Genomic DNA, 14,833 nt, shown 5'->3' with positions numbered 1-14,833 from the left:
ACCCCAACCCCCAACCCCAACCCCAATTGATTGCTATTTAAATTAAATTAAATTAGTTTTTTCAATTATTAATAAAAATTTTTTTAATTATAAAAAATATTCTTAACTGTTATGAAAAAGTCACCACAAATGATTTAAAAAATTGGTGATTGAATTTTTTAATTGATGAATAGATTTTTAATAAGAAAATAATGTAATTTAATAGCAAATAAATAATTATAAAGGAAAATTAATCATTGTTAGATAAGATAATTTAGATTTAAAAGAGTAATTTGATAGTAAAATTAAGAAAAATTCAATTATTTTGAATTCATTAAGACTTTTAAATACGCCCTTTAGTTTAGAATATAAAATATGGCTCTTGTTTCAATATTATTACCAGCTTTCTTTTTTGAAGATGATAACGATATTGTAAGAAAATATACTATTATGTTAATCAAAAGGCAATTGATAATGATTTTATTTTAAAAGCAAAAGCAAGTAAGTAAACAACTTGGAATGAAGTTCGACTAATTTTAGCTATGCTCTGTTTTTCCTACTTAGAATAGAGAAGGCGAATAGGATCATCCTTTTTAAGAGTTTGCAATAAAAATGGTTTAATCTGGTAAATAAACATATTAATTAAATACATAAAAATATCTAAATATTTTAAAAAACAAATATAGCCCAAAATAAAAAATAAGCTAATATATCAATGAAATGTTATGCTTTTCTAATTATTGTATTTAAATATAGACTTAAGTCTCAGAAGAATTGAAGGCATATTAGAAGAGCAATATATAACTTAAAAGAAGGTTGAAAAATGTAGGGAAGCACTTACTACACTTGCCTTAGAGTTTAACAATTCAGTATAAAGTCCTGGTTTAAAGTATAACTAGTATTTGTCACCACAATATTAAAATAGGTCATTTTGAAATATAAATAGGGATCTTGACACTTAGTTGTAAAAAAGAACCAAAAAACTTAAGTAAGTGAGAGAAGATAATCGTAAATTAAGATAATTGTTAAAGTAAATTTGCTTTTTACATTTTCTTTATAATAACGTGTTATATAATTTAAGGGCATAACTCGAAAACTCAGAAAAGATAAGGATTGAAACCTAAACAACTGTTGAAACTTTAAGAGAAGAGTTTGACCTTTTAGTTAGAGTATAGATTAATTTTTTATTTAAATTGATAAATAAAAATGGTTTAAAATATTATTAATGCGTGCAATAGGAATTAAGTAATATTCAGAAAAAAGAGATAGAAGGGATATAAGGAGGAAATCAATTTGGATAAGTTTAATAAAATTATATGCTAGCTAATAATAAGATTAGTAATTAATAAAATTAATAGCAAGGCTTATAATAGTAGTATCAATAGTAGTAATAATAATAGCAATAATAAATTAATGGCAATAACTCAAATTAGAATGTATAAGAAATAAATCTACAGTTCAGAAAGTTTTAGTAGTAATAGTAGAATAATTATAATTCTTAATAGTAGTAATAAGGCTAACAAAATTTGTAATAGGCATCAAATAATTTAAAATAATAAAACGAATATTCAAAAGGAAATTACCTCTCATAAAACTAACCTGGATAATAATAAACTTAGCATGTTAATTAGATGTCTCTACCTTTATAAAAATTATATGTAGGCTAACAAAACTTGTAAGTTAAATTTAAATAATTCAAAAATTTATTTTATATTTAGAAATATGTAAATAGGATCATTTGGAAATCAGCCAAATAATAATAGTAATAATAATAGCGGACACAGCTCAAACAATCTTAGCAATAATTAAAATATTCCCCTATAAGTCAAAAACATAAATAGCAATAACTTTGTTTGATAACAAAAAAAGAAAGATTTTATCAAAAATTTAATAAAAAAAGAAAAAGAAGAAAAAAAAATAAACAGCTAATTTTTTATAGAATAATAAGAGGAAGCTAGTTTAGATTTATAATTTTTCCAAAACTTAATTGAACCAACCTTTAAAAGGATTTCAAAGGAGTTTAAAATTGATAAAATTAATGAATGAAGGTTAATGATTATAAATTTAATAATTAAATTATTATTATAACTCTATAAATATATTGATATATATATATATGATAGGATCTGTGCTAACAAACAAACAATTTATATAAAATTCAATTATAATTCTTAGCTCTTATGAAAAAAGATTTTGCATATTTCATTTATTTAAAAAATGATTTTTTATATTTTCTTCTGAAAAATAAATTCTCTTGCTTGATAAATATCAGTTTGAATTTGTATTTATATATTCAATTTTAAAATATATTTTTATAATATTTTTGAGAGATTTTATGAACTTGAATTACAAATCTGTTTGAATTATTAATTATTAAAATAAGAAGAGAAAATAAGTATATTTTTTAATCATTAAGATTATTGATAAAGCAATCGCCTTTACTTATATTTGAAATTTTTTAAATTTGAAAAAAAAAAAATTAAAAAGAAGATTTTATTTTAAAGAATATCTTAATTTAAAATAGCTAAAAAATGAAAGAATCATTAAAAATTGTAAAAATAAATATAAAATGTATTATTGCTCTACTTTTATATTTATGGATGGCTTTTGCACAATCAATTACAGCTACAATAACATTATCTAAAACTTTCACAAATGAATATACAAAAATAAATATTTCGGTATAAAATTTATAATTTTATCTTATAAAGATTAATAAAATATATTTATATTAGACAACCAAAGATCTAACAAAACTGGTACTTATCTTTTATTTAAGCTCAAATAATGATCCAAGTTTTATCATTCCAGATACTCAACCTACAGTCAATGACCCAAATTGTATTTTATTTATCAAAAACTATAATTTGTTTGTAAATAAATTTATTATTATAATTAGATACTCTAGCTTGTAAAATGGATACAAATACATGTATTTTGACACCTAATCAAGGAAGTATACCTCGTTCATCATCTTTAACAATAGGATTATTTTAAAATCCTTCACAAAGTTTTACTATTACTTAAGTCGAATACTATTTAGACTAAACTTTTAGCTAATATAGTTAAACATATTCATTCTAAGCAAGAGATAGCTCATATAATACTGTTTAAAATTAAGTCGTTAATAACCTAATTAGAAATGCATAAAGCCCATTTATTATGACCTTTTAATACTCATATTTAGACAATACATAGCTTACCATTACTTACAGCTCATCATGTTTTTCTAATACTCTTTTAGGAACTCTAAAAACTGTAAAAGATAATATCCAAAATATTAATTTAACTTGCACTTATTAAGATATGTTTGGAATATGCGGCTGTACTTCTTAATATTTAACATTTATAAAAACTGATGATTACTAGATATCTACATTAAATGTAAATGTTTAAAAATTTAATTAAATTTAATTTTTTTAAAATATAAAAGTTAAATAGTTGGGTAAATCCCTTGAGTAATTAATTATAGATTCAATTATGGTTTAAAACAAGTTAAGGTTAAGTAAGTTAATTTTTAAAGTAAAGTTATACTCTTAATTTTTTATATGATTCGTTTTAATATTATGACATATCTCCTAACTTAAATTAGCCTTAGATCATTTAAAGTAATGGTTAAGTCATAATTAAATTCAAAGTATCTAATCCTTGTGCTTCAACATAGACATTGATGTTTATTCACCCATATTAATAAATTTAAAGCAATTTTAATTTTATGTTATATTGGTAAGCATCGTCAAAGGTAGTAAATACTTCATATGTTAATAATTAATAGGGAAATTTTACTATTTAATTTCCTTGTACAGATGGTGGATCATATTAATACTACTAATTAAGCTTAACTGTTTAATATGCGATGCAAAGTGTATATCCAGCTCTTAACAATTACCAATTTAGTTTTAGCATTTCAGGTATAATTTATAATTTTTAAAAATAGATTTTTTAGATTAAAAATAAAATTTTTTTACTTTTTTTAAAAAAAGAAGAATTTAATTAATTACTTCAAATACTTTTAATTTAAAAAAGCTCATAATAATTTTAAATTTTTTAAGTTTTAATCATTAATCTTTTTTTGTAATTATAATTTTTTACCTATTTATTATTGACATTAATATTATATATATTATTTATTACAAATATTTTATTGAAATTTATTATCCAATTTATATAGAATATTTATAGAATTACTTTTATTTGTTTCCAATTATAATAATTTTACAACTAAAATAGAAAATTAAATTTCGAGTTAGTTTTTACATAACTTATTATATTCTTAATTTAAATATCTAATATAGATAAATAATAATATGTTACATACAATACGACTCAGATAAAATATTATGAGGCATCCAATCCTTCAAGTTTAACTTTATCTTTTACTAGCTCTTAACCTCAGTTTTCAGATATATCTAATTTACAGTTAACCTATTAATCGTAAATGTAAATTTCACAAAACTATGTTTTTGCTCTCATAATCCCAAATTTAAATAGCTTTGTTAAAATTCCTTCATCTGCTATTACAAACTCAAACTGTCAAGCTACTTCTTTAAATAGTACTCATTTCTAGGTTAAATTAGTTTAGTCAATACCATCATGTAACCAAAATAGTTACTGTTTAGCATCTTTAAGTTAAATTTTAAATTGCTTGTAAAATTAAGACTATATTAATCAAAGTATTACTTACAATAATAACATCTAAATTATTGTAACAAATTCAACTTAAGATGGTATATTTGAAATTATTTAATCATCTTTACAATTAAGTCATCTAGTTCCATATTATGCTTAGTATCCTATCTTGTCTTAAGTTGGAAGTGGTTCATCCACCAGTAGTAATATTTAAAGCAATTTACCACTATTAGTTTAACTTGAATTGACTCCTTATTTAATTTAAAATGGAGCTCAAATTATCATTAATATTCCTTAATTTGCTCTATACTATTAATAAAGCATTAACATTTGTAATGGCTAGACCTTTACATATTCACAATATTTATCTTTAAATGATAACTACTTGGAACCAAGTATTTAATAATTGACAATTAATTTATAGAATCCAGTATAAGTTTCTGCATAAAATAATAACAGATTAATCTAATTTACTCTATGCAATTTACAAACCTCGTTTATTTAGAAGAATTTTTAAATTTAACAATTTACTTACTAAGCTTTTCCTCTTTAAGCTGATATTTCTAAAGTAATAAACCTAGTTGCTGTAAATAATATTTAAAATACAAATTTATCTCAGCTTTCTGCCTAAATTTATAATTTGAATAATGTAGCTTATTAGAGAGTTACTTATCTAACAGGAGCTATAGGAAATCAAACTATATCTTTCACCGCTTCTGCAGATTTAGTAGCAAATAAAAACTATTTAACTATCGTTATTCCTAACTCGCTTCAAATGCCATAATCATCGACAGTCTGTTATATTAATGGAATTACTTGCACAATATAAAATCCTAATCCTTCAAATTAATCCTTTTAAATTTTGATTACTCAAACTATTGCTTAAGGATCATAAGTAAATATAGTTTTTGCAAATATTTAGAACTCAAGAGTTTAGACATTATATCCTTCTCAATAAATTACAATTACACAGTAATATTCTTATTAAAGTAATATGCAAAACCAAGCTACTTACTCTAGCGCTCAATTTGTAGTGTAAATTAATCCTTCTCCATTCAAAAGCTCATCGCTTACAATTTCCACAGACTCTTAAACTTCATCAAGGACAATTAATATAAACTTTGTAGTTAATAATGTAATAAAATCAGATGATGCTATTATTTTTGACTTTACAGGAAGTTCAATTTAGGTGTCAAGCAGTATCAAAATTTTTTTTATTGATTAAAATAATTAATAATCATAGATAAGTTATAGTCTGAATGGCTAGGTTTTATAGTTTTAATCTCCTCAATAGTCAGATGGAAATAATAATTCATAATTTTCTTTTCTGATTACCAATACAATAGATATAACCTCTGCTTAAACTTCTTCAAATATAAAAGCATCTATCTAAGACAAATCTAACGCTTTAATATAACAAGATTCAATATTAATTTAAGGTGGAATGATTGTGGAAAGAGAAAATGCTTCATCACAAGCAGTTGGTGCTACTTCCTCTTATTCTTTCTATTTTAGTTTAACTTAAAATATATCTTGTACATCAACAACTTTAGTAATTACATTACCAACTTAATGCCCTTATTCTCCAAGAGTACCTAATTAAGCTATTTAGTGTAAAATCAGAAACAGTGACACTATATTGCAATGTTCTTCTAATTAATAAGGATAGAATTAGATTATTTCTATTAATCCATGCACTTAAACTCAAAATTAGTTATCTGCAGGCGATGTTTTGGCTATTAGTATTAATTTAATTAATGGCTATTTTATAGGATAGTGTGATCAAAAATATAGCATACTTGCATCATTTTAACAACCACCAAATGCTTTACCAAATTATATGTATAACGCTAGTTTGTTACCTTCATCAGTGATTGGTTCTTTTAATACAGTAGCATCATCTAATAACAATGTTGTTAATGCTAAAGAAGTAAGACTTACATTAACTTTAACCATGAATTCTATCTTAGTCGATAATACCAGCTAAGGCGGATAAATCTTAATTACCCCTAGCCCTTAGTCTCCTATCCCTTCCAGCTATCTAAGTTAAAATTGTGCAGCTTCTTGTTTACAACCTTCTAGTTTGAATAAATAGTTTGAAAATTGTTCATTTTAATAATCTATTTATAGTGTATCATTTAAAGGAGATTCAACAAATTATTGCTAGACAGTTCAAGTTGTAATAAATTTATAATATAATCCGATTAGTATAAAAAAAGCAACAGCTTTTACAATTTAAGTAGTTTCTTCACTTAACACCAATAGCAACAAAGTTTAAGAAACAAGCGAAGTCATATATAGTGCAAAAACAGTTGGTTTATTGAGCAATATAAATTTAACCCCAACATCTTAAATTGCAAAAAGCCCTGTTAATCTAAATTTTTCTTTCAACCCATCTATTTAAAATAATTAATTTTAAAGTTATGCAACTATTGTTTATATAGGTTTTTAAAATTAAATTTCTTCAATGATTATAAGTAGTTAATGCTAAACCACTATTCTAGATAGCTAGTAATATATTACTGTCTCATCTACTTATGGAAGTACAACAATATCTATTTAAAATTGTTTTGTGAATAGGCCATACTAAATAGTTTCAAGTAGTCAAAGCAATGCTATCAATTAATTTTTAATAAGAACATTTTTAAAAGAAAGCGATGGAAGTATCTACGAAATAGATAGCGGTACAGTGAATGGCTACAATATTTTACCAATGCCTTTTAATAAAATGGTAATTAGTAGTGCTACTGATGTTGTTGGTCTAAATCCACAATTAAATACGAAACTAACATTCTCTAGCTTTTCAATTGATTCATACTATATTTAAATTAACTTTCCTGATTATAGATATATTTTAAATAATAATTTAGTGAAACCTTAATACAGAATAAGTCCTTCAGCTAATTTCTAGCAAGTGCTTTCCACCACTTATTATTCTGATAGTTCTTCTCAAACTTAAAGATTACAATAAGTAACAGTATTATTGAATTCAAGCGATTTTTAATCAACTTGTGTAGATTAATCCTGTTCATAGAATTTATTATATTTGGAAATTTCATAAATATTAAATATAAATGCAATTATTGGTTCATAATCCCAAAATCAGCTTTAATTTACTATATTGCAAAATACTCAAAGTTAGTAACAGATTTACTATTAATCATCTCAGAGTATCAACCAACTTGTCTTAAATTAACTCAATTAATTTTAAGTGAGCGTCTAACCTGCTCTTATTAATTAATCCATTTAATTTTATTATCAGCTTTTTTTAAACCCTTTGATCTTTTCTTCAACTACAAGATAGTTTAGATTTGTTTTACCCAGTAATTAGATTGTAGGTAACAAAATATCGTGTTAGCAGATTCTTAACTCTGGAAATACTGTTGATATAACTTGCTCTATTAATGCGTCTAAATAATTACTTATAGTGCCAAATGAATTCTAAAGAAATGTTACTATAATATATAATTCTACAGCTTAAACTTCTACCTAATTTACAAATTTATCTGTTTTTGTTGACGAAAGCATAGATTAAGTCTTTTATCCTTCTTTTTAATCCTCTCAACAATCTTTCGTGCTTTACACTTCAAACAGCACCTAATGTGATAATTTACCATCTTGCAAAAGTTGTTATGATACATCAATTTGTAACTAATGTTAACCACCTAATCTTTTATTGTACTAAGGAAAATGCCTAAGTTCTTGCCCCTCTGGCACTATCTAAGACTAGTAAAATTTTTTAATTCTTATATCAATTTTAAACTAAAATTTTTTTTCAAGATCCTAATGTGTTCCATGCGGAGTTAACTGTATTGTTTGTCAAAACCAAGGTTTTTGTAGTTAATGTGACAAAGATTATGCAATGAGCGACGGTGTATGTGTTTTGAACTGCCCTTAAAATACAATAAAGGTTTAATTGCAATCAGGAGTATATATTTGCAAAGGATCTTCTTGCAATGTACAAAACTGTAACCAATGCTCAAATAATCCATAGATCTGTGCATAATGTAATTCTGGTTATCACTTAATTTATTAAACTGATGGAACAGTAATATGTGTTTTAGATAGCAATACAAATTGTCCTGAAAGTAATATGTACTATGATACTGTTAATAAAACTTGCAAATACTGTAGCCCTGAATGTAAAACCTGCTCTGGAGGAACTAACTTAGATTGTATAATTTGTTCGAATCTTTATGGTAACTCTTACTTAGATAAAGTTAATAATAAATGTGTGTCTTAATGTCCAGAAGGAACATATGCAGATTAATTGTCTAAAGTATGCAATTAATGTGATAAATCGTGTAAGACTTGTTTAAATTCTACTAGCTGCATAATATGTGATCCAAAATATCCTTATTTCTTAAACTCACTTTGTGTGGCTTAATGCCCTGATTAAATGTTTGCTTAAGCAAACACATGTACTAAATGCCACTAAACATGCTAAACTTGCTCAGATACTACAAGCTGCATAACTTGCAATAAATAAACTCCTTATTTATACAATAAGTTATGTGTTGATAAATGTCCATAGTCAACTTATCCAGATACTTAAAATGTTTGTAGAAGTTGTGACATATCATGCCAGTCATGCTCAAATAACAATACTTGTGATGTTTGTAGTACTCAATATCCTTACTAGTTTGAAAAGCTTTGTGTGAAAACTTGCCCAGAAAAAACTTATTTAAATTAGTCTAAATGTTCTCCATGTCACGAATCTTGCCAAACTTGTACTAATTAAAGTACATGTTCTTCATGCAAATTATAGTATCCTTATCTATAACAAGGTTTGTGTGTTGATAAGTGTGACATTACTAAATATGAAACAAAAGAAAATTAATGTATGTTAATAATGAAAGATGTTAAAGTAATTAAAAATATTTATTTTTATATAAACTTAAACTTATTGAATACTAATTTAAAATTAATTTAATAAATAGGACTCATATAACAAGACTTTAGCATTGACTCTAACATCGTTGATTTTGATTGTGATTACAATAATAGCAATATTTACTCTATTTTCTATACACAAATCAAAAGTAGCTCTAATAATCACACTTAGCTCTTCTTTTGCAATATTAGAAAACTTAACAAAGATATTTATGATCATCATGTCTCTTGATAAATTCGTTTGTATTTTAGTTTTACTAACTTATACTATTAATGTAATTTATGGAGTTTCAGCCAGAAATTTATTTGATAAGTTTGATGAGTTAGGCTACGATTAATGGAAATAATACTCACAGCAAGTTAAAAGTAAGAAATACCCTAAATTTTACAAGTTTTGGTATTATTTTTATTTCTTAGGTCCATAGTCAATAAGGATTTCTCAATCCTTATTTAATAAATAAGATATTGATTTTTACTAAAAATAATCATTCAAAGACCAAGCCACCTAAATAATTGGATAGTGCTACTTATTCAATATGTTTTAAGTTTTGATTGATATCATTTCTATAGTTATTTATACAACTAGCTTTGATCCATTTGGTTTAGGTATTATCAATATCTGTATTTATTTTATTTCTTTACTATCATTTATCAGAGAGGATCCTGAGGTTGTCAAAGATTTCTTTAGATATTTAATAAGAAAGTATAGAATTTTAACTATGAAAATGAAAGGTTGATATTTTATAAAAAATACGTTAAATTTTATGTTGCCTATTATTTCTAAACTATAAATTATGCTTAATTTTAATTAATAATTTAATTTTATACTAAATCAGCTATAAATACTATTTTTAAAAACCAAAAAAATTAATTAATTATTTTTGAATAAATTTTCGTTCTAAATTTTTTATTTTTTGATTTATTCAATTTTTTTATTTATTATTAAAATTAAACTTAAATAAATAATTCATAAAAACATTTTGAATTAGTATATTTTTTATAATTGATTTGTATTTTTAAATAAATCAATATAAAAAAATAAAAAATATTTTGAAATTTAAATTTGTAATTGAAAAATTTTTTTATTTTTAGAAGATTTATTTTAAAAACTGTTATTTAGGTTTTCTCATTTTCAATAAAATTGTTATTTTCTGCTAAATTATTCTTTTATGCAATAATGAATAAAATACACATAATATTTTAAATCAAAGTTTTTTTATTGAATAGCAATTTAAGTTATGAAGAGATATATTTTCATTCAAAAATTTACTAAACTTAAAGAGATTTTATTTTATGATATTTAACTAACTTTCTTTCTTAAATTAAAATTAAATGATTTTGAAAAAATATGAATTTACGAAACTAATAATATAAAATAAAATTTTGAATTCATCAAAAATATAATTTTGCTAAAATAAATACTAATAAAGCTATATTTAATTATTTATTATTGAATCAATTTAAATTAAGTAGGCCAACCAACCAAAACAAAATTCATTTAGCTATTTATTACTATTATTTCTATATTAGATTTTCAAAAAATAAAACCAAGCCTACTGGATCATGTTCTTTTAGCATTTAGTAAGATATTAGACTTGGTAGAGGTACACAACCATTAACTCTTGGTTTCCACATAACTTTGAAAGTAGTCTTAGAAAGATCTTGTAGAGTAGATTAGTCACAAGGTTCAATAGAAAATCTTTGATCACCTTTATAAAAGCATCCAATTTCCTAGCTAAAGTTATAATTTTATGTGTAATTAATAGGGTTTGAAATATTTGCTAGCTGCTGAAGAGAAGTGTTATTAAGTAAAGGATTAATTAAATTAAATGGTTATTAATTTTAGATTACATTTTCTAATATTTTAGTTTAGCAAGGAAGTACTTGCTGGATATTTAATTATTACTATTTTTATTTACTATTCAATTCAGAGCCAATAGTTTATTTATCTTTTTTCTATTAGTCTGGTTAATAATTGATATTTTGGTTAGAATTTTATGGGCTTAAATTAGATTAAATATCCATTTAATTTTTTTAAACCTCTTGTTCAAATTAATCATCTGAGCAGTCCACATCTATTTATTCAGGGACAATCTTATTTTTTTTAGTCTGATGATTTACTTAAGATTAATTTTCTTTATTTTAATGAACTAGACTTTGCATAGTTGTTAAACTTGTAGCAGGTTCAGTTTAACTAATAAATTCTTTGTCTTATTAAACCTCTTCAAATTACAAGTTTTATTAATCTAAATTTTCTTATTATGATAGCAAAATAGCTTTTTCTTAAGCCCTTTTTAACCCTTCTTCATATTCTTTTATTTCTTCTTCTATGCTTTCTAAATTACTTATCAGTTCCCACTCAGGTTTATCATGGTCTATTTTTTTAAAAGAAAATAAAAACAACTTAATTAAGCTAAGTAAATTTACTAGAAAATTTCAGCAAATATTCGACTTCTTATCCCTCTAATTAACGCTTATCAAGTATGGCTTCAAAAATGTATTCTTTGTCGTCCTCATTTCCATCTTCATTTTCTTCAAATGATTTTTCTTTGTTTTGTGACTTTTGATGAATTTACTAAGAATAATCTTTTTCAACTTCAAGATTATCATCCTCTAGATCTAATTATTCTATGTTGTTAGCAATCTTTTTTTCTAATAAATTTAATGGGTAAAATAAACATGAATTTAATTATATTTTTTACCTTAATTTTTTATATTGTTTTACAAATTTTATGTTTCTTCTAAATTCTTTTAATTCTGTTTTTGTGGTGGAATTAAAGCAGAAGTAGAAGAAGCAGATTATGATTTTTAATTCATCAGCAATTAATAAAATTATTTATTTTTTTCAAGTTAAATTTAGCTATTGCTCATATTTTAATTCTTTTCGTATGTATCCATTTCTTTTGCATTATTCTATTTATTTGCAGTTAAATTTTCTTTATAAAGTCTATCTTGTTATTCTTTTGGGGTTATTGGTGTATTATTAGAAGGCTATCTACTTTTTATTACATTAGATTAAATTTTTTACTAACTCTACTAAAGTTTTGACAAACTCTCATTTTTATTTTATAGGTTACTTTAATTTATTTAATTTGAAGTTTCTCCTTTTTTTGGAGCTGAATTTTACTTTTTATCGTTATCTTCCAAATCACTACTCCCAGAATCTACTTATTTTGGGAAATTTTATCTTTTTTAATATTTTTTTGAAGCTTCGTACTCTTCAATCATTTCAGATACTCTAAAAAGATTATTTTCAGGTTCCCAAGTATTGTAAGTACTATCCCAACCTTTTTAAAATTAAAAAATAAATTAAATCTATTAATTGATCCTAATAAATTTAAAAAGAGAATTACCTTTCCACTTCACTTTGTAAAATATTTATCCATTTTCAATTTTTTTATCAACAATTTTTTCAACTTCATATTCGTCAGAGGCGTCCTAAGATGAATCTATTTACTCATTATTTTCTTTTTATTGCTACTTTTATGACTTTAAAATTTTACTATTTTCTCTTGCTAATTCTTGCAATTTTCTTTTTTTTTACAACTACCTTAGTTCATGTTACGAAATTTAGCTCATTTATGTTGGTTAGATTTAATTCTACTGTTGTTACTGTTGTTATAAATTTGTCTTTTTGTTAGTGTTTAAATTCAATAGCAAAGCTGAACCACCGTTCCCTTAGTATTAATGCTTATTTTTAAACAGCTTATCCTTTGATGCAAGAAACTCTTAATCCCAAGCAAGCATTTATTGAAGGGAATCTTATGTATTTTTAGGAAGTTAAGCCTACTTACTTTAAATTTTATTTAGTGCCTGTTGCTTTACAGTGAACATCTACACAAAAGGTTTTTTTTAATTTATGTAATTAATTAAGAAAAATTTTTATTTATTAAGTTTACGAGTTTAGCTAATATAAACAATAACTAAGCTAATAATTAGCGTGATAAATACTAAACTGAAATTCAATTTAATTAACATTTTGGTTCACACCCTATCTACAAAACTACTAAAAACCACTCTAATAATTTGTAAATAATAATTCAAATTAAAAGAATTTAGATAAAAATAAACTATAAAAAGATTGCAAATTAAATTAATGAGCTTAATTCAATCTGGTCTAGACATTTTACTCGACTCTAGTCATTCTTGTTATCCTTCTTTGCTGTAAAATTTATAGAATGCAGAAATTTCTAACTTTTTTGATGACAAAGTGTGTCTAAACATAGTAAAAAAATATGATAATTTTAAATTCATTTTTATTATTAAATATCTAATTTAAAAATAAAGTTTTTCTCCAAAATAGTTGGCATCGGAATTGCTTTAGTAGCTTCTCTAATAAAAGTACCTCAGATTATTAAGTTTATCTTGAATAAAAGCACTTTAGGGTTATCGTTGGCTAGCTTTAGTATTGAAGTATTTTTTGTTAACAAATTAATATATAGAGTAATTAAAAAAAATTTAATTTTGATATTAAAAAGATTGGCTTAAATTTTGTATCACTTGGTTATTCTTTGCTTATTGATAGTCCTGTCTCTTTGTATAGAGAAAAAATTGTTTTTATATACTAAAATGCAATTATTTTACTCTTGATGTTTTTATATAAATAAAACTCAAATAGTTACTATCTTAAACTTAATTTTCTATTAATATTTACTGTAATAGGAAACTTATCAGTCTTTTATAAACTTATCCCATATGAAATCATTGCTTTCTTATACACAGTATCCCCAATCATATGTAAATTTCAATTATATCTTTCTTCTCTTTTTTTAAATTATCTAATGAAAAATCCAAGCTTTGTATTCAAGATCTCTTCAAATTAAATTGATTTATAATAATAAATCAACTGGACATTTATCATTTTTGACCTACTTTGTAAATTGGTGTGGTATCTTAGCTAGAATATATACTATACTCATTGAATAGCCAGATGATCTAATCAGTATAGTAATAAATTATTCAATTATACAATAATCTAAATAATTCATATTTTTTTAATTATATTTAAAGTTTTAATACGGTTTAGCTTTTTCTTCATAAGCTATAGTAGTTTTTTAGTTTGTTTATTACTGGAAAAGCACAAATAAATTAAATTAATAAGAAAAAGAAAATAAGAAGCAAACATGAAGCGCTTAATTTGTCTAATTTCAAATAATCAATAAAATAAATAAAAGTTTATTTATATTTTAAGGAACTTTATTCATAAAATTTATGTTTAATAAATGTCTAAAATGTAAAATTTAAAATAAATTTTTAACTTTATTTAAAAAATTAATATGTTTTATTAAATAAAATAAATGAATTGAATTAATTTAGTTGATAAAATAATTAA

General features: G+C 23.4%; 3 protein-coding genes across 3 annotated transcripts; 2 read left to right on the top strand and 1 right to left on the bottom strand. All coding sequences in view use genetic code 6, as the record gives it.

Moving 5' to 3' along the window:
* Window positions 1-354: 354 nt before the first annotated feature.
* TTHERM_001337410 (hypothetical protein) lies at window positions 355-1,836 on the top strand (the record flags this gene model as incomplete). Its single annotated transcript, XM_012800414.1, has 7 exons — window positions 355-411; window positions 472-604; window positions 736-868; window positions 926-1,009; window positions 1,061-1,148; window positions 1,218-1,654; window positions 1,698-1,836. The coding sequence occupies 7 exons, from the start codon at window positions 355-357 to the stop codon at window positions 1,834-1,836; spliced, it is 1,071 nt and encodes a 356-aa protein (XP_012655868.1).
* A 743-nt stretch (window positions 1,837-2,579) lies between these two features.
* TTHERM_01337410 (transmembrane protein, putative) lies at window positions 2,580-10,238 on the top strand (the record flags this gene model as incomplete). The annotated part of the gene is made up of 7 exons (XM_001029725.2): window positions 2,580-2,660; window positions 2,715-2,820; window positions 2,879-3,363; window positions 3,413-3,890; window positions 4,275-8,337; window positions 8,389-9,475; window positions 9,549-10,238. The coding sequence occupies 7 exons, from the start codon at window positions 2,580-2,582 to the stop codon at window positions 10,236-10,238; spliced, it is 6,990 nt and encodes a 2,329-aa protein (XP_001029725.2).
* A 757-nt stretch (window positions 10,239-10,995) lies between these two features.
* TTHERM_01337400 (heterochromatin protein) lies at window positions 10,996-13,479 on the bottom strand (the record flags this gene model as incomplete). The annotated part of the gene is made up of 4 exons (XM_001029724.4): window positions 10,996-11,876; window positions 11,929-12,153; window positions 12,204-12,788; window positions 12,855-13,479. The coding sequence occupies 4 exons, from the start codon at window positions 13,477-13,479 to the stop codon at window positions 10,996-10,998; spliced, it is 2,316 nt and encodes a 771-aa protein (XP_001029724.4).
* Window positions 13,480-14,833: the final 1,354 nt, after the last annotated feature.

The sequence above is a fragment of the Tetrahymena thermophila genome, assembly GCF_000189635.1.
Source record: "Tetrahymena thermophila SB210 genomic scaffold scf_8254260, whole genome shotgun sequence".
Lineage (NCBI taxonomy): Eukaryota > Ciliophora > Oligohymenophorea > Hymenostomatida > Tetrahymenidae > Tetrahymena > Tetrahymena thermophila.
The sequence above is the reverse complement of the archived record's forward strand: the minus strand, read 5'-3'. Positions and strand labels throughout refer to the sequence as shown.